Consider the following 19082-nt stretch of genomic DNA (forward strand, 5'->3'; position numbering starts at 1 on the left):
AGGCCTTCCCCAACAAATTCTGGCCCGGACAGCACCGTGAACCCACGGCCACCCGACCCGCAAGCACCTTACGTGGGACGTCTGGACTGATTTGATGGCTAGTAAGCCTAACAAGCCTAAGACGCGGAACAATATATATTGCCAGGCAAGGCGACATTACGAAGAGCCAACTTGCAGACATCCATTCCCCATTGTCCTGCCTGGTGACATACCACTACCGAAGCATACCTACCTAGGTACCCAGGCACCTAACTATTCTTGCCAAAACTCCCATATTGTCGCCTGTTTGAGTACCTACTCGACGCATCACTCAAGCTCATTTCAACCGCGCTCAAGAGCTGCACCCGTACATAGCCAAGATACAAGGATTCAGTAAGCGTGGAGGAGGTCCGGAGACAATCATTATAGCATGAAGGACCCCTTCTTCATCGAACCACTGCCATGGTTGGTTAAAATGGTACAGCCCTGGTGCGACTGGCTTAGTCTGCCAACGTTATCCTTGCACATACACGAAATTATCCTCGGTGCATTGTTCTACTCCGTTATTTTCTATCTGGTCTCGCCAATTGTATCTCAGATTTTAGCACCCAAATACTACAGAACACTGCCTCGGAAGAGACGCCTGAACTGGGATGCACATGTCGTGTCGATGATCCAAGCCACACTGATTAATGGTCTAGCAATCTGGGTCATGGTTGCAGATGACGAGAGGAGAGAAATGTCATGGGAAGAGCGCATATGGGGGTATACAGGCGCGACAAGCATGATTCAGGCTCTGGCCGCAGGGTATTTTGTATGGGACCTCCTCGTCACCAGCATGAACCTGGATGTATTTGGACTTGGAACTCTGGCACATGCGATTGCGGCTCTGCTCGTCTTCTCCCTTGGTTTTGTAAGGCAATACCCCCGACCTATCTCCAGTGACAATAACAAAGGGGGTTTCTTTAAGGATGATGGACTTGCTAACTTTCCACAGCGGCCATTTGTTAACTATTATGGATGCATTTTCATTCTTTGGGAGCTGTCGACACCCTTTCTAAACATCCACTGGTTCATGGACAAGCTTGGCATGACGGGATCGAAGGCTCAACTATACAACGGATTTCTCCTCTTATTTAGCTTCTTCTCATGTCGGTTGATATACGGTACATACCAGTCAGTCATGGTATTCCGGGATATCTGGGGTGCAATAAGCCGGCACCCCTCTCCCTCATCACTACAGTTGATGACCATGCAGTTTGCAACTGATGTGTCCACCATACCGCCGTGGCTTGGGGCTGTTTACCTGGCAAGCAACCTTACTCTAAATGGCCTGAACTTTTATTGGTTCGTCATGATGATCAAGGCCGTTCGCAAGCGTTTCGAACCCGGCCAGCAATCCCAGACTGAGGTGGAAATTGACATGTCCTCTGTTGCATCTGCCGTCTCTAGTGGACCCGCGAAGCTGCATCGACGAAAGGCTTAAATGAAGGGCATTGAACAAATCAGGTTCTGTTTCATCATGCCTGCCGCTTTGATAGTCCTTCAGACTGTATACAATGTTCGCGCATGCAGGTTTTGATGCCTTTGATGTTTTCCGTATTTCGAATACATGGTTCTAGATACGTAAGGCAACGGTCAGTCTCAGCAGCTTGTGTATTAGAATGGAAGTTTAGCCAATACGATTTTGACTGCTCCGGCTACATCTGATGATACAATGACCAGAGTGTTTTGATCCTCTTGCTGACAAGGAAACATGTGTGTCCTCAACTGCGTTTTCTTACTAGACACAGGTGAATCTTATTACTTGGTCTGTTGCGGTTTTCTGGCCTAGGTACGGCTAAAATATAGTGTTACCAGATGTCTTACTTACATGATCTGGCTGACTTTTTTGTATTTTCTTACTTAACTTGAGAATTAAATTAGGTAAAACCCTGAAAAATTTGAAACTTGATAATATATATAGGTGAATGTTGTAGTCATTAAATCTTCTCCACTGCGATCGCATGATATGTACAAATTGTATCGAATCACCGTTCCGTGTCCAAGTAAAAGAATAGAACATCGGTACGTGCCGCCATTAAACGCTCTTGCGATTAGAGAATCAAAACAGTACAGCGTGGCGGTCAAATGGAGAGAGATCTGATATATCTGAATGCTACCCCATCCAGGTTTTTGTCAACAAATAAGAACGGAAAGAAAGCCGTACGCTATCTAGAATGCTTTAATAGCCACTATGTTTCGATGCGAGTACGAAAGGCGATTTAAACCCATTGCACGAGAAATGAAGTGTTTCATTCAATTGGCGCCCAGCATGGCGAATAGAAAACACATAACTGCAGTTCAACGGCAGGATGACAAGTCGAAACTGCCGACATAACACACATGAGCTGCTCCAGGGACCAGCACTGTGTAAATTAGGCATTAAAAACCGAAAGGATTGTCAGGAGCTTTGAGAATTAGATAAGACACAGAATATTTTTGGATGACTGCGTTCTGTACTTACTTGCTTGAGATAAGTTAGCTCGTCTACCAGTTTGGTGGGGGGTGAGCTTTTTCGGATCTGAAGAGATTCCGAAGCGAACCGGAGGCGGAGGCCCTGTTTTTTGTGGCTGCAATGGTTGGGAGAAGCTACTGCCACCTACCATACTAGTTGGTTGAGGCTGTATGCCTTGAACTCCTGTACTTTGCGGTTCCAATGCTTGGGGTAAGAAGCTGTTTATGTTGCCAGTCGCCGTCATACCTTGTGGAAATCCGGAAATTGAAGATGGGAATGATGCTTGGTACCCTGTCGGTTGCGTTTGAATTGGCGCAAATTGAGCTTGCCGATTGAGATTCCCAGAAACGCCTGTCATCATAGAATGCATAAATGGTTGCTGCCCTGGAATGCCGGCGGAGAAGGATGTTATGCCCGGCGGCTGGACGCTGATATAGCTATTCATTGCAGGCTGTAACTGTTGAAACTGGGAGGTGTACTGTTGTTGGAACCTGGCTTGGGCAATATCGCCGAGGCTTTGGCCTGGAGGTGCTACTTGTCCTTGAACAGAGCTAGTCATCTGAGGTGCCAAGGCTGGAGGCGGGAAAGTAACTGACTGGGCCGAGTGAGGTGCTGATAACGGCCTTTGCGGTGGCGGCGACACCAAAGAGGTCTGGCTTGGTGATATTGATGGGGGTGCAGGTCGCTGTCTCGCAACAGGCTTTGGAGATATCCCAGCAATAGCTTGCGAGGCAAGAGGGCCGGTTCTGTTAGAGCTGGGCACATTTGAGAAAAATGCCGGACTCACGCTAGGAAGATTCCGTACTGACGATTCCTCCTGCTGCTCTCCTGGTTGGCGTGGCTCTGCAGCAGATACTGCTTCCACCTTGCTTGGCTGAAGGGGCTCTGTCAATAGCGACAACTCCTTCATTGAGCCAGCCAGCGCAATAGCTGAGTTTGAGGCTGTTGTTGGCTGCATTGCAGGTGCTGCAGCAAGAGGCTTTGCTGGTTTGTCTGTGGTGCCTGCAGGAATACTACTGGGCTTCACGTCCCAGGCATCATCATCAAAACCACTTTTTTGGTTGTCAGTTCTGGTAGGACTAGTCCCAGAAGGAGATGCAGCATTCTTAGAACTAGGACCAGGCAATCCAACGTCATCCTTGGAGAAGGCAGCAGCATCTACCACGTCGCTTGTTTGCACCGCCGGCGCAGGTCGTCCCTTTCTAGTATTGTTTCGAAGAGCCCCACCCGGGCCAGAGAAGAGCCCCCCGGCATTTGCTTCGGGGTCTTGAACGTTACGCTCGCGGCCAAACTTTGTGTCTAATGTGCGCATGACTTTGATTATGTCTCCTTCCCTCAGACCGAGCGTCCGAAGGATGGTGGCGTTAACGTCGGGAAGTACACTTTCATCCATGGAATCCTTTGTAAAGGCTTGGGCGTATCGTTCGCATAATCCAACTGGAACGTCGCAAGAAAGAAAAAATTGAAACCAGTCATACTCTGGCTTGGGATTCTTGCTAACTGACGCGCCGACCTCGGCAGGCCGCCTGTCCATCAATTTCGTCCTTTTAACATCCGCTAATGGTTTGTCGTCATCCAAAGAAATGCCAGTTACATTCTCAACGTACTCCAGATCCTCGCGTGACATCTTCGCAATCGGAACCGCAATTTTGACTCCGTTCATTTTATGTAAGTGAATCTTCCCGTCTTTGAGCCCGAGAAACTGTGCCTCAACGCTGAAGGAACCTGATCTATCGGTCCATGTTCGTAACTTGGAAGTGTCAGGCTCTATGGTTAATGTCAGTTCGATTATATCTTATAATCAGAGGAATCGTGGGAGATTGACAAACTTGATTTTGATTTGTGATGATTCCCGACCTCGTTCCGTCCGTTTTCCCGCCGGCTTCGCTGTTGCCTCGAATTATTACCATTTTCTCCGGCTATAAGGCTGCTACCTCTTTCAGGGAGAGGCGTCCCATGCCCTACCTGCTGAGGCTCCTTGCTTGCTCTTATGGCCTCTTTGGTTAACCTGATCTCCTCGAGCCGGTTTTGCTCTACAGTTGCCCTAGCAGAGTCGATCCCGGAATTGCTTGAAGGCGGTGGAGATATAGTTCCGGATATTTCGATATAGCTGCTGGGTACGACGCCTTCTTTGCCATTCTTCACTCGTCGGACCTGCCACCAATCTTCACTCTTGGAATCATCAATGATTACAACGTCATCACCGGCTGCAACAGTAACTTCATCATCCCCCTGTGCCATAAAATCGTACAGAACATGTCCCTTGCGTTGTCTGCGTTGCGAGCTCGCCATAATAACCTCTCGTAAACCTTCAGCACGCACTGCACCAGAGAGTTCTCCTAGAGCTGCCACAATTTCTTCCGCTGTATCTTTGGCGCCAGCGTGGAAGTCAATGCTTTTACTGGGACGGACGAGTTCCATGAAAACGTGCTTGCCTTCCCTGGAGTAATGCGTCATCCTTTCTGCAGTCCATTCTTTTGGAGGGTCGTCTTCAGCACGTTCAGGAGCAATGAGAATCGTGCCTGTGCCTAAATTAATGCCCAAGGTTGTAGGCATCTTCTTCCGTTTGCCCATCACAGACACCATTTCATTGATATTGTACATGTGGAACCCCCCAGGTGTTCGATATGGTTCCTCTGTCAGCTGAGCCTCGCGTGCCTCCAGTCGAGAAGATGAGCGCTCAGGGGCGTGATCAATTGTGCTTGTGGGTCGGGGACGGGAAGGCAACGCCGGAGAACGAGGCTCGGGGTTATCCTCACGATCCTCTGACGGGCGAGACTCGTCATGTTGCGTCTGGTGTCCTGTCGGCTGTTGTGTAGGCGGTGAGGATGGGTTCTGCGTCGACGCCCCGGCTTTTCCTTGAATAACGGTTGCTAAAGCAGCCGCCGATGTCGATAGGGATGAAGTTGTGTTGGACGGTGATTCTTTCGGTGCGGCAACCGAGTGCGGCCTTACTGGCAATGCGGGTGGCGCAGGCAAGCTTAGAGAGTCTTGGGTTGTGCCCTCTTCTTGCATTTCAATGTAGTTTGATGGAACGAACCCATACTCGCCGTCAAGACCAACAAGTATCCAGTCAGGGTCGGACGTGTCGAACACTTGCAGTACGGCTTCTTCGGGAAAAGAAAGTTCTTCATCTGTCTGGCGGGTATATTCGTAAATAGCGCGGGCATGGCTGACAATCGGAGCCTATAATACGAATAATGGATTAACACGAGATCGTTTCCCTCGAGTAAAAATACTCTCCGCGGAACCTACCTCCTCCACGTAATTATTTGGTACTAAACCAACCGGCTCATCTTCATCCTCCGCACCAGCCTTTTTCTTGGCCTTCCACCATCCATCATCTTCACCCTTCTCCAGTACATAGAGCACATCACCTTCGGCAATGGCCAGCTCGCCTTCGGCTCGTGGTTCATAATCGTAAATCGTTGTGTACACACCTAGAAATCCCATGTCGGCGTCGTCAAGAGAGATGGCGCGTGTGTGCTACGCACCACCAAGATTTCCTGGGCTTTTCGTATGTCGCGTTCCAACGACGCGAGCTCGGCAGGTTAGGAGACGTAAGTGAAAGGAATGAGCACATGTAGGTAAGTTGATTGTGGTGGAGGAGGTGGATGGTGACGACGTTGGAGCAGCAGGTTAGGTAAGCTCACTCTCAACTTGCAAGGGGTGGTCGTGACTTGGTGGGCCCGACATGGCTACCTCGGTGACGCATGGAACGCCCCTCCGTGAAAACTCCTACTCAGTGGTCTGAACGTTGCATTACTTAATGATAGAAAAATTAGAAAACCAGATCTTCTTCAAATCACGACCAAAATAATCAGCAAGAGTGTCCAAGAGTCTATGCTTGCTGTTACAAGCATGATGTCGGCCAGATAGTCGTGGGCGATTCGATTCAATACATTGCAGTTGGGCATCCATGCCTAGGGTTTAGATTATTGCTATTGACTACTTCATGATCCTGTTAAGCTCCATTGCTTAACATTATCCCTATATACTAGGTACTAGGTAGTGTTTTACTTCGTGACAGTCCTCAAGTGGCTCATATGGAACGTAGTCTCCGCAATAGCTGTTCGAAGTCACAACCTAACAACAAGACATTCTGTCGCTGGGATTCCCCCCCCCCGGGCGCAAAAAAAAAAAAAAAAAAAAAAAAAAAAAAAAAAAAAAATTAATTGTCAGGAGCGCTGATTGCTCGCCTTCTCTTTCCTCATACTTTGGCACACTGTTTACGATACTGCCATAGAAAAAAAGTCAATAGCTTCATAGCCCCTTATTAGTGGTAAGAATTGACCAGTACCAGGTTTGTACCGATTCAAGAGACTTTTATAACTCGTCTTCGTCGTCATCCCCAGGCGCCTCACTTGAGTCAACGACCCATTCATCGGCGTGTTGCAAGTTTCGCAGACTCTCAGATCGGTGATCCCGAGTAAAAATTCCGGGGAACAATCTAGGGTCGCTTCCAGATAAGTGTAAATCTGCCATAGCATCTGGGCCCCTCCCGGAGTCGCGGCTGGCTTCGCCGTTGAGGGGAGATTTGACGCCCACGCTTGTAGCCCTAGACTGAACTCGAGGCGTATTCTCGCCAATTCCTGTCGGTTTTAACGGCTCGTTCGCCCGAGAGGCTGCTCTACAGGCGGACATATCTGCTGATATCACGGTCGAGCTCGTTTCTTTAGTTCCATCATATGCCACATATCGCCGTAATCTGCGACGACGTCAGTACCGAATCTTGAAAATTTCACACCCAGGATCTTGGCTCTGGCTTGGGGCTACTCACACGTCTCTCTCTTGAAGTAAAGTGTGATATCGGAACTCTTCTCGACGGTCTGGGACGTTGGTCTTGACCATCATATTTCCATCCTTGCCCGGTTTTTCAAAATTATGCCCAAGCCACATTCTTTTAATGGATGCTTCGTATCCGCTTTGCTTGACTGAATTTTTTGCCAGTTCGCACATATCCACAGAGCTAAGCTTATAAATCTGCGCGGCGACTGCATACTCCTCTATGAGCGGCTCTTTGGTAAACGCAAATTGCAATGGGTCATCTGTCGAGAGTGAAACATTCAGCCCACGTCTGAAGTACTGGTAAAATGGGTTCCGTTCATATGCCAAGAATAGGGCATTGTTGCTGAGAGGCGACATAGCAATTCCTATTTGCTCTAAATAAAACGCGTATTGTAGCAGAGGAACCTTGCGGAGTAATAGTCCGTGACTAATACTGTGACATGAGAGAAGGGCTACTGCGAGGTGCTCACTGTCGCCCGCTTCGCCACAGTGTGGGCGCATGACAAGGGTATTAAACCCGCGCTTCTTGCGCCAATGGTTTAGAGAAGCCATATTGGCGAATAAATAGTAGATCCAGTAGCTATAAGGGGGGTTTTGTTTGGAATCCCATACCTGTGGAACAGGGAATTTTCTGAACAACCGTCGTTCTACCTTGCTTTCGTCATCGACGCTGTCAAACCCGATGACTCGCTGCAGAAAGATATGTAGTTTGGGGTGACTGGATGGATCTTTCGTTACTTCGAAAAGTGGTTGAAAGACATTCTTGACTATCTGCTCAAACGTTTCCATGAGACCGCTTGCTTTGTAGACATCATAAAGTCGGGGAATCTGAATGAGCCATCGCACGTTGTGCGAAAAGAGCTTGTTATCCACCACCCAAGCTGCCAGTTTGTCCCATTCATCAATGGATTTGCCATATATAGAAATACGCCATTCGACCATTTGATATTTGCTTGATTCCAAATCCGATATAACTTCTTTAGTAATTTCTGCCAAGTATCGTCCGTGTATAAAATTGTCCGTCTTAAGGAATATTGTTCGCAATCGAGATTCTCCGATGGGGTTATACTTGAGATTGAACTTGTCAAATCTGTGAAATGAGTCGGTATGTGCCTAGTGTAGTGGGTTATTAGTGTCTGCAAGTCCGTTTGTGCGTCGGCAGTGGCACTATGATAGTCTTACATGCATATCGAGTGTATCAATACTCAGATCGTAGGCAGTAAGATTAATACTAGCAAACACTTCTGCAAGGGTTAAATGTTTGCCGTCTCGGAATAGCACTACTTCGTTTGGATACTTCTTCATCTTACTCTTGATGAATCTTAGTAGGTGTTTCTGATTCATACAAGCAGAGTGATGAACGTGAGTGTCGACTTTGCGAACGTTATAAAAGTCTCGATGTGGCACTTTCTTGCTATCTGCCGTTTCTTGGTACTCATTGAGCAGAGCGTATAAATTAAACTTTGCTTCAAGATATTGTAGTCTCCGGAATGCGAAGCTCTTGCTGGGCCCATCCGATGAAATCGTGAGAATACTGTCGAGGTCCATATAAAATTCCCTGATGGTTGGAACTTTGATTGCCGGCAGCGTGGCGTCATCATTGTCAAACACTTGATAAACGCCACTATCATCGAGTCTGAAGGCCATACCGTCATCCCGAGGCAATGGTAGTAAGTCGTTCATGTTGAAATCCTCTCCAACATTGAGATCTGGTTTCCTTCTCCAACCGGAAGAAGGACGGTGGTCGTTGTGCCCTGATTGGGCAGAAGACAGAGCATCAGGCAAGTCGGTACGACCACCCTTCGTTTGAGCCCAGGCTGGTTCAGGTGGAGGTGGATATATATCCCAGCTGGATTGGTCTCTAGGATTGTCACCTGGCCCTTGAGACGACAGTGCAATGTACTTTCGTCTCAAGTCCAACACCTTCTGAATGTTTTGGGAGATGGCACTTAGCTCGGCCGTAACATGAGGTTCGGTATCGAAAACAGTGTTACCGGGAAATCCGGCCATGCTTCCCTCGGCAGCATGTCTGGTATTATTCACCTCGCTCTGGCTATTTCTAGAGTTGAGAATAGCACCGGAGCTAGTGGGAGGATGATTGTAAGCAAAGCTCTGAGGCATTGAGGAAACTTCGGTGTCATCAACTGTTGAATGTGTTAGTCACTTGGTGGACATTACATCCTTTGGTTGTCAACCCACCTCCATCTTGGTCAAGAATTAAAGAGTCAGCCCCATATTCTGTAACAGGTCGGGACCCCGACGCCAGTGTCGGGCTGTTGGGGTTTGAAGGAGTCCAACTACTGGCACCTGCGATTCCACTGCGAAGATCAATTTTGCTTCGTTGGTAGAAGAGTTTTGCATCCATTTGCGACATTTGCCGTTCCGCGACAGGATCGTAGAAGGTTGTGCGCTTCGGAACATCTCGTAACAACATGCCATCTTGCAATCCGGCTTGCTCGTCTGCAGGCATAGAAGAAAAGCTCCTCTCGCCGTTTTCTATTCCTTCGACTGTTTCGCCATTTCCCAAATATGCATCGTCCTGCTCAGCATCTTCACGTCGAGCTGGCCGGGTTCGAGAATCTTGAGCGTTATCTGCAGGATGTTGAGCGTTAGCCAAGCTGTGATGAGTAGATGCAAGACAATATCCTGCAACATAATCGAGAATAGGAGTGAGAAGATTATGCAAGAAGTTTGCGTAGAACTGTGCAACATATTGTGTAGACTCACCGGCCATGCTGTGTCCAGGTGACAAGCGAACACTGGCTATCCGTAGTTTATTCAACTCTTCGTAGATGGCAATGCGACCGACTACTCGGGAGAGGCTGCGAGGATGCCACCAATGAATTTATCGAGAACTGCGGCAATGTTGGTGTGGACAAGACTTAAGGTCTCTTGATTGAAATTGAGAACCAGATATACGTGCAGGGCTGGAGTTCTAAGGATGGGGGCGAGTAGTTGAAGCCAAGGTGAGCCCTCCGACTCGTCGCTGTAATGTGCCGAATGGAATACGTTGGGTACCTAGGTAGGTTTATCCTATATACCGACTGGACAGACGTTTGGATTTCTGAGCTAGTCTGATGGTGGTGTTGGGTATTGACCCATGCAACACGCATTACGGGTCCCGGCAGGCCATTGGCGGGGTCCGAGGGCTCGGGTTGTCGGAAGGTGCCTATACTCAGAGACAGGGGTTGTATCCGGCATGAGTCAACATTGAACGTCCGAACAAGGCTGCAGACGAGTAATGACCCTCCGGGCTGAGGCTAAATCTAACAACGCTGTATTATTTAGCTGCTTTTTTGGCTGCCTCTTTAGCAGCTGTTTTAGCTACATGTTTGGTGCCTTTTTTTTTTTGGATCACCAATCATGCTAGCGTGTCTGACGCATCGCGATGGCGTTTATGGTGCATTACGTGGTATCTTACAGTTCTCTAGCTTAGTACAGCTAAACACGGTGTTTGAGATGTAATGCTTGTATGATACTTGCATTGTGCTTTTTTATTATTTATATTAAAAAAAAACTTAATAGCATATTTTTTTTTTTTTTGGTTGGAAGGGGGGAAGCGGGATAGCAAGCAAGACTATAGATAGCCAGAAAATGGTCGTCTGTGTTCAAGATCTTGGGGTTGGGATTCATGTAAAGCTGTCCACATTTTTTTGAGACCACCAAGCGAAGGTTCTACTATCTAGTGATTTCTATTACCCGCTCTAGATGGTTGGACTATTCTTGCTTCACATAAACAACCTTTTTTCCACCACTGTCTTGTTTTGGTGCTGATCCAAACGAGTACAATGCCCCGGCCCCGAAAACTATTATCGCCCCGAAGAGGGTGCCACGGGCAAGGGAATTGCCGAAAAGCCAAATGCTAAGCAACAAGCTTACAAGCTTTCTTATATTCAGTACAATCGTGACTGTAAGAGCTGAAGACTTCGCTGCAAGCACGTTGACGCCGCGTATGCAAGCATACTGGGTGAGTACGTTGATGGCTAAATATGCAAGTTGGCTTGGAAATGGTGTTGCGATTGAAGAGTTTGCCCAAGGTATTGATAAGGTCAGTATGTTACTATGCATCATGCTCTTAAAGTTTCGCATCATTGATGGCACGAACGGAAGAAAGAGAGGCAACGAGAGCATATGTGAGTAAAATAAGTTTTCTCTCCAATGGGGCCCGAATTGTCGGTAAGTTGCCTCCGTGTACAGTCCCATGATGGCGGAGAGGACTTGGGCTACCAGCAAGATGATAAGACCAGAGTTGAAAGCTGGACGACCAGAGTCTCGTTGCAGAACAATCTAATGCACATCCCATATTAATATTTCGCAGGCGAAATTATTAAATATCAGGTGACTAACCTTATCTTGGGCATCCGACCAAGCTGCCAGAACAACGCCGACACTCAAGAATATGACGGCGATAGCTTGCAATCGAGCATATCTCTTCCCATACAAGTATCCTGCAATCATTGTAGTAATACTACCTCCTGACCTCAGGATAATATGTACTGGAACCGAAATATCGTAGCTGAATGCGTGGTTGTTCAGCACATTTATACAAAAAAAGAGCACGATGTTGATTAGCCACCGCCGTAGAGGAACCTTGGCAGGCGCTATAAAAAATGGCGGCCTACTCTTGTCCAGTTGCACTATGTATCCTGTCATTGCGACAAAACAGAATTGTGCAAATGTCAGGAGCGTTCCTGCTAGGAGAATTAGCCAACGACTAGAGATATCATCGCGCATGTATGGATGGATAAGACCCTACCACTTCCTGGCTCAAAGCTTCGCAACGGCGAGTTAGCTATGTTTCCTCAAGTCGAATGATCACGTACGAGAGATATTCCATACTTAATAATTGCTTCCAGAGCGTAAACCTTGAGCACAATAAGTATTAGAATCAATGCATATCTTGTTAGAATGGAGATGGGATATCATACATTGGAACAGCAACCCCCGAATATGAGACTGAGCATTGCGGCCACGGTGAGAATCGGTGCGACCTCGATAAATGCCCTCATGGATGCCTGAAGCGCCTTGCCAGAGTTGGAGTGATTTCCGTTTTCATTTCGATATTGTGCGATATCCCCCACCATTGCGTCTATCTATTGTGCTACTTGGACATCAATCAGAATTGGGCCTAGGTGAGGTTTCTTGAGCAATGACTGATTCTGCCGGTGCTATCAGAGGTAAGCCGAGTTACTCACAATGGGATTGCTCCTCTAATACGTTCAATCACAGTATTTGGCCTTGATAATTTTCAACGGAAACAACAAGTAGATACCACAGCAGTTTCTTTGCCACAGAGTCTGATGTTTGATCGTGTGCATGGATCAACTTCGTGAATCAAGCAACGTATTAGGCCCACGTTCGGACATCTGGCTCCTGAAATTGCTCACCTGAAGTGGGTCTGATTGACTTGCCTAAGTGAACGCTACGCTCTTCCTAGCACGATAATTAGTCATCCGTCATGCGCAACAGATGGCACTTCAACTACTCCTCCTTTATTTAAACGTGAGTTGATCCGAAGATGTGGTCAGTACACCTGTTAATGACGTTCTTCATTCCATGCCTTCTCATTGTGATTGAAGTAATTTGTTCTTCATCCAGTAGACACTTTGGATGTCTTGAACCGGGAAGGGTTTACCTCATTGCACTGAAAAACGGAATAAGTATGGAACATGAATCTGGAGGGGCATATCGAGACATAGTTGATGAATAACACGTCCTTTCTCTTATCTTCTGAGTTGCATCAACCTATAAAACGTTCCGATGAGGACAAGTGAAGATTCTGCTGTAAGTCACACGTGCAGAGAATGTCATATCTTGTGGAATCCGAGGCGCTCAGTCTCTTGGCTTTATGTTATCTGGTTGTGTAACAATCAATAAGGTAGCCCTTTCCGGAAGATTTGTTTCATCGTTGCCGACGCGGATGTTTACCGCCTACGGCCTCTTGGCCCCATGTCATCCTCGAACCATCGAGGGATTTGCAAAGCTTGCATTAGGGCGGTGATTCAGCATGGAGAATGCAGTGCTGAATGATGATTTCTGACAAACCAGACCTATGGTATAACGTCCCTAACCGTTCCTCCCCTAGCTGATGATCTGAGCCTGGAGGGCACCTGCCAACCCGGTTCCTGGATTCGAATGCTGACGGCCCTCTAATTGTCTTTCTCCTGGCTCTTTGTGGATTACCTCAGCACTCCTGACAACCATAATAAACTACATTTGCACTTATAAGGCTGAGAATACGAACAGCTAGGGGGAAAAGGTATTAGCATTCGGAATCAACAAAAGGGTGAAAGGAATGTCGTCATACATTGTTCGTTGCTGCAATAGCGATGCTGTCTTCAAAAGGATGCCAACTCATATGCAGAATCTTCTTGTTGAAATCAATCTGGTCTGCGTCCGTTTCTTTTCTCATGCGTTGAGCACCGCCTGCAGGACTGCCGGCTCTAGATCCATTTTTTTTGCCCCCATTTGTCGTTGGGCTTGTCGAGGAGTTGATAGGTGTAGGAACGCCAACCTTTTTGGCCTTGAAGGCTGACTTGTCTGCCTGCAGAACAACTTCAACTTCCTTATCAGGGTCTGACGGGTATATCATGAAATTGTTGTTGTAACTTCCCGTCATGACATTCTTCGCGTCGCCTGAGAAAACTACCTCGAACTTGTCAAAGATGCTGTCATTTTCGTACGTATCGCAAAGTCTCGGCCTTAAGTGTTCGTGAATAGGTATTGTCTTGACAGGCTGACGTTCCATGTTGATATCCCAGATTTTCACGGTGAGATAGTCGCGTGACAAGATATACCGGCCGTCATAAGAAAAGCGGACATCTGAAATAGATGAGATAATCTCCGAAAAGAATGACCTGGATGAGGGGTCCTCCTCTTGTTCAAAGACTAAGGGTGGTCAGCTCGATGATTCCGAATGGTTGGTGGACATAGAGTGTCAAATTCTTACGTTTGGCATGTTGATCGCACAGTGCACTCTCCCGCATATCGGCTAATTTGATGGTGCCTTTGGAACTGGCATACATGAACCAGTTACAGCTCTGCGGATGAAACTCTGCGGCCGTGATAACTTCGGTAAGCTCTTCCATATTAGCAGGTTTGATATCAACAATATTGAAGCTTTGGTCTTGTATATTGAGATTCCAAAGGTTGATTCGCAGATCGTCGCTGCTAATAAACGTTTCTCCATCGCTGTTGACTGATATGCTGTTGATATGGTAGGCGTGAGCGTTCGCATACGTGCGGCGGGGGACCGCAGCAACAACAGTATCGTGGTGTGTTAGGCGCGGCAACTTTAAGTCTGCTGCGTTTCGGAAGTGCTGGGTAGTGGCCATCGGACGTGAGACCCCTCCGCCAGCCACGCTACCGGGTGTAAGGTCATGCGAGAGATTATTCTCCGCTACAACCTTGAGTGACTTCTCAAATACTTTCCAAAGCTTGATAGTCTTGTCATTTGTGGACAGAAGATAGTGAGACGCGTTTTGACGGCGACACCATTTTATTTTATTTATCTTCTCCTCGATCTCGAGAGACTTCAAATAGTCAAACTCTGGCTCGTGTGATTGAAACTCGGTATGGAACTTGTACTCGCAGGATTTCTTCTGAAAACTTGTGTCAATGGATACAGTAGGATCTATGTTTTGAGCCAAAGAAGCAGAAATTTAGCCTCTTGGGCATTCCATACCGTTTCGTTCCGCTCGAATAAGACCACTCGACCGCCTTTGTCGCCCGTGGCAAGGTAATTTCCAGTATGATCAAACTCGACAGTAGATATTATATCAGCTGATAGGCGGTGAGACGAACGTTAGCGGAAAGAAAAGCTAGGAACAGCTTAGTTAGCTCATAGCAGGGCTTGCTCACCTTCAGTTATATCCTCAACATCACCTTTATCGCCGAAGCATCTGAGGTAATTCGGTCAGTATGCGCGTTATTTACCACCATTGAAAGTAACATACTGTGTGAACTTCCACGTAGGGGAATTCACTTCGCTGTCCACCATCTTTGCTGGAAGTGGCAACGGCAGCGAAGATGATTGGGGTCAGATTGTGGCAGGCTGGTGAGACCAAGCGGTATGGTGACGGCGACAGCAAAATGTGTCGTGGAGACCGTTTAGGCGTCCCAGGATCGTGCAGCGGTCGTGGATGATGAGGTAGATGGCGGTCGCCTGAGATGATGAGTCTGTATTCGTGGCACGCGGGCCAGTCCTGTTGATAATCAATGCGGCGAAAGAAGGCGGGCGGTGGATGATGTCGTTTGACGACCGTGGGTGGCGGCGGTAGTGGGCCTGAGGGCAGCTCCCACAACAGCTCGCTCCTGGCTGCGGGCCAAGGTGGTGCTCCCACAAGAGGTAATGGCCAAACTGGCTTAGCTAGGCAGATCACAAATAACAACAAGCTGGGGTTGCTACCGCGGCAATCAGAATCGTGAGAAAGTGTTGCGAAGCGAAAATAGTGACAATTTTCTAAAATATGCTTCTAGGAATGATTACACGAGATATTTTAGATGGTATGATTGACACGGGTTGCGAGATTCGTCCATCAAACTCAACTATTGCTATTGGGTCGCTGGCAATTACAGCCTTGTCTGGCACTGTTGCGCGGTCCAGCCCGTTCGTGATTGGGTCACTGCCCAAGTACTAGGTAGTACGTAGACTCGTAGTAGGCAGGTCCCTAAGTACCCTGCACCTAGGTAGGTACCTACGCGCGCGGCCCCTAGTTCTGGTAACAGCATAACTATAATAAGACAGCTCTTAAATTATTACTAACTATTAAAAGTCTTATATATTAAGTAAAAAATTCTATTTAGTTATCTTATAATAGATAATAGCTAGAGAATAGTTATTAGTTACTAGAAAACCCCTTAGCGCGCTATAGTAGTTAGTACTCTATAGTCTATATTCCTTCTACTATAAAATACCTACGAAGTAGAGCTATAATAAGAAAACTATATTTTTAATTTTTAAGAAAGCTTAAATATTTAATAATAAATCTAATAAAATACTTGAATTATAATAATAAAGATATAAATTAGCTAAAATTATAACTAATTAGCTTATATAAAAGTGGGTCCTTTAGCTTTTAATAAGCTAAAAAACTAGATTATATAATTTTATAAAAAATTACTATATTATACTATGCTATAAAAACTACATTTCTAGTTTTTAAGTTCTAAGCTTATAAGAGCGTATAAGAACCCACTTTTTATATTAGCTTATAGTATAAAATAGCACTATTTATTCGTAAAACTTATAACTATATAAGTATTTTATTAGATTTAATATTATTATTATTATTATTAAGTACGCTAGAGCTTTTAAAGCTGTTCTAGTATATTAACCCTTATTTCAAGTAGAAAAACTCTTAGGGGAAGAAAAACCCACTTGCATTCGTAAAGCCTTCCCTACCTTATACCACGTTATATATAAGGCGTGTTCCTTCTCGTATAGGCAGAGCATTAACAAGAAAACTATATTTTTAATTTTTAAAAAAGCTTAAATAATTAATAATAAATCTAATAAAATACTTGAATTATAATAATAAATACATAAATTAACTAATATTATAACCAATCAGCTAATATAAAAAAGTGGGTCCTTTTAGCTTATTATAAGCTGAAAAACTAGATTATATAGTTTTCTAAAAACTTACTATACTATACAGTTAGAAGGTAATAATAAGCTTAAGAGAATTGTAACGGTGGCTTAGGTTCTAAGGCACAGTAGGTCTGTTTCTTAGGAAGTAAGTCAGGTTAAATGCTACAGAGTAGCTTTTAAGCAGTATCACAATAAGGCCGTTAAGAGTATAACTCTTAATAGTAAGACTATTACTTAGATTACTTAGATTAATTAATAGAGAACTAGACTATCTACTACGGCGGAATACCCCCTCCTTAAGTACTTGTCTATCTCTCTATTATAGACTCATAATCACCCTAATCATTTATCTATCTATTAATCCCCAACTTATAGCGATCGATAAGTGATCCAACAATCACTTAGCTCATAGTGATCGATAGGTGATCCATCGATCACTTCATGATCACGTGACCTGGCACGTGACGTCTTGGTTCTCCCCTGTCATGGCTTTGCCTTCCCTGGTGCGGCCCAGTCCTTCCCGCGTTTGGTGACGTTCGTAACAAGAATATAAAAGTAAAACCCCCCCTCTTTCCTTAATAAATATTCCTTTTAACCCGAGGTATATCCGATCTGCGCTTGAACCGGGTTTGAGTGGGAACCTTACAGGGATTCTGTAGACCCGAGCTGCAAGCTCGAGTCCATCATAAAAGTTACTAGATTAAGGAGAACTTCTAGGGCTCTATAAAGTTACAAATACAAATAAAATAATAATATGAGATATAAATAGGTCTTCCTAGTGTTTTGTTTACTCGGACTGGTAATAGAGGCTATTATAATTCGGAGTGCGATTATTATAGGCTTAAGCTAACAGCTTAGGCCTAGACCGAACCTAATGTAAAGGTAGCTTAAACTTAACCCGAATAATTTATAGGCTAAATAGGGATATAAAGGGGGGTAAGAAGAGGGAAACCTTTCTTTCTCTTTCTCTTTCTTCTTAAGTTTATTTTTACTTTTTAAAGATATATACTTATAATAGTATAATATAATTAATTTTTAATAAAGAATAAACTTTATTATAAATAACCTTAATAAAGTAATATTTAATATAAGATAAAACTTACTTACACTTAGTACCTTTATACTAGGTAAAAGCATTTTATTTAACTTTATAGTATTATAAGAAATTATAAATATTTAAGTTAAAAGACTTTATTAACTCTTTAAATAATACTATAACCTATAAAACTAAATAGTATAAGTTATACTTACTATAAGAATACCTATTAATAATAATACTCTAATAAAATGAAAATTAATTTTAATAAAAACCTCTTTTAATAATAATAAGAACGTATTTAAGGCCTAAAAGAAGCTTATAGTATATAAGCTAATTAAAAACGTATAATTTATTAGTAGCCCTTATAATTAATAGGTCTTTATTTACTAGAACCTCTTTAATAAAGTTAAAAGCTATATAGCCTTATTTTTTAAATTAAGTAAGGTAAAGAGCTATAACCTATTCTAGTTTTTAGAATACCTGTTATTTATATATTTAAACCTTTATTAAAAGGAAATTACACTTATTAAGCTAAACTAAATATAATAGTATTAAAATAAGTTATTTATAGACTTTTTCATTTAATTTAAGAATAAGCTTACGCTTATTAAAGGGATATTATAAGCTAATTTTATAAAGCTTATAAAATTATAATAAGCCTTAAATAAGCGTATATAAAAAGAAATTATAGGTAAGAAAATATTATACTTTAAGTATAATATAATAATAGCTTAGCTTTATAATATAGCTATTAATATTAAATCCCTATAATTAAAAGAGAAGTTCTAGAATAAGTAAAATAAAGAGATTACCTTTAAAATAAAATAACTAATAAATAAAGATACGCTAATAATAAATATAATAAAGATAAGGTCTTAAATTAAACCTAAGAAAAGCGTAGGTTAAAATCGCTTTAAAAGTAATTAAAAGAAGAGGGCCTATTAGGTTTTAAAGAAGGTAATTAATTAATAAAAGAAGAAAAGAAAGTGTATTTATTACGAATTAATAGGGTATTATATAATTAAATATACCCTTTTACCCGTATAATAGCTATAAATATCTAATATAAGAGGCGTTATAATAAAAGATATATGTAACGGTGGCTTAGGTTCTAAGGCACAGTAGGTCTGTTTCTTAGGAAGTAAGTTAGGTTAAATGCTATAAAGTAGCTTTTAAGCAGTATCACA

The 19082-nt window shown here is 44.2% G+C and overlaps 5 protein-coding genes across 6 annotated transcripts; 1 reads left to right on the forward strand and 4 right to left on the reverse strand.

Annotated features, from left to right (window-relative positions):
• The first annotated feature begins 64 nt into the window (after nt 1-64).
• Nucleotides 65-1913, forward strand: J3458_014569 (uncharacterized protein). The gene has a single exon (XM_066120632.1). It carries the CDS (start codon nt 410-412, stop codon nt 1463-1465), a length of 1056 nt encoding a protein of 351 aa, XP_065974467.1. The 5' UTR covers nt 65-409; the 3' UTR covers nt 1466-1913.
• SLA1_1 (cytoskeletal protein binding protein) lies at nt 76-6090 on the reverse strand. Of its 2 annotated transcripts, XM_066120634.1 has the most exons (4): nt 5732-6090; nt 4306-5662; nt 2486-4243; nt 76-2429 (listed from the first exon to the last, which is right to left on the reverse strand). In XM_066120634.1, the coding sequence occupies exons 1-4, from the start codon at nt 5927-5929 to the stop codon at nt 2404-2406; spliced, it is 3339 nt and encodes a 1112-aa protein (XP_065974469.1). In that variant the 5' UTR covers nt 5930-6090; the 3' UTR covers nt 76-2403. The 2 variants fall into 2 exon arrangements, with proteins under 2 accessions (XP_065974469.1, XP_065974468.1); XM_066120633.1 differs by having other exon boundaries at nt 4306-6090.
• Nucleotides 6091-6211: 121 nt separating this feature from the next.
• Nucleotides 6212-10333, reverse strand: AMD1_1 (AMP deaminase). Its single transcript, XM_066120635.1, has 5 exons — nt 9992-10333; nt 9464-9856; nt 8447-9408; nt 7257-8377; nt 6212-7184 (listed from the first exon to the last, which is right to left on the reverse strand). The coding sequence occupies exons 1-5, from the start codon at nt 9996-9998 to the stop codon at nt 6803-6805; spliced, it is 2865 nt and encodes a 954-aa protein (XP_065974470.1). The 5' UTR covers nt 9999-10333; the 3' UTR covers nt 6212-6802.
• A 648-nt stretch (nt 10334-10981) lies between these two features.
• On the reverse strand, nt 10982-11917 carry YEA4 (golgi uridine diphosphate-N- acetylglucosamine transporter; the record flags this gene model as incomplete). Its single annotated transcript, XM_066120636.1, has 2 exons — nt 10982-11551; nt 11612-11917. 2 exons carry the CDS (start codon nt 11915-11917, stop codon nt 10982-10984), a joined length of 876 nt encoding a protein of 291 aa, XP_065974471.1.
• A 1569-nt stretch (nt 11918-13486) lies between these two features.
• Nucleotides 13487-15263, reverse strand: CDC55_1 (protein phosphatase 2A regulatory subunit cdc55; the record flags this gene model as incomplete). The annotated part of the gene is made up of 6 exons (XM_007817221.2): nt 13487-13510; nt 13572-14152; nt 14214-14865; nt 14949-15046; nt 15125-15165; nt 15220-15263. 6 exons carry the CDS (start codon nt 15261-15263, stop codon nt 13487-13489), a joined length of 1440 nt encoding a protein of 479 aa, XP_007815412.2.
• Nucleotides 15264-19082: the final 3819 nt, after the last annotated feature.

The sequence above is a fragment of the Metarhizium acridum genome, assembly GCF_019434415.1.
Source record: "Metarhizium acridum strain ARSEF 324 chromosome Unknown scaffold_320, whole genome shotgun sequence".
In the NCBI taxonomy this organism is placed as follows: domain Eukaryota; kingdom Fungi; phylum Ascomycota; class Sordariomycetes; order Hypocreales; family Clavicipitaceae; genus Metarhizium; species Metarhizium acridum.

Coding starts and splice junctions, on each gene's coding strand:
- AMD1_1 (XM_066120635.1), bottom strand. Junction 9,409..9,463: donor AATTCTTGACCAAGATGGAG/GTGGGTTGACAA, acceptor CACATTCAACAG/TTGATGACACCGAAGTTTCC. Junction 8,378..8,446: donor TTGATACACTCGATATGCAT/GTAAGACTATCA, acceptor CCACTACACTAG/GCACATACCGACTCATTTCA.
- SLA1_1 (XM_066120634.1), bottom strand. CDS start 5,929: ATGGGATTTCTAGGTGTGTACACAACGATTTACGATTATGAACCACGA. Junction 5,663..5,731: donor CAAATAATTACGTGGAGGAG/GTAGGTTCCGCG, acceptor TTCGTATTATAG/GCTCCGATTGTCAGCCATGC. Junction 2,430..2,485: donor AGCTAACTTATCTCAAGCAA/GTAAGTACAGAA, acceptor TAATTCTCAAAG/CTCCTGACAATCCTTTCGGT.
- J3458_014569 (XM_066120632.1), top strand. CDS start 410: ATGAAGGACCCCTTCTTCATCGAACCACTGCCATGGTTGGTTAAAATG.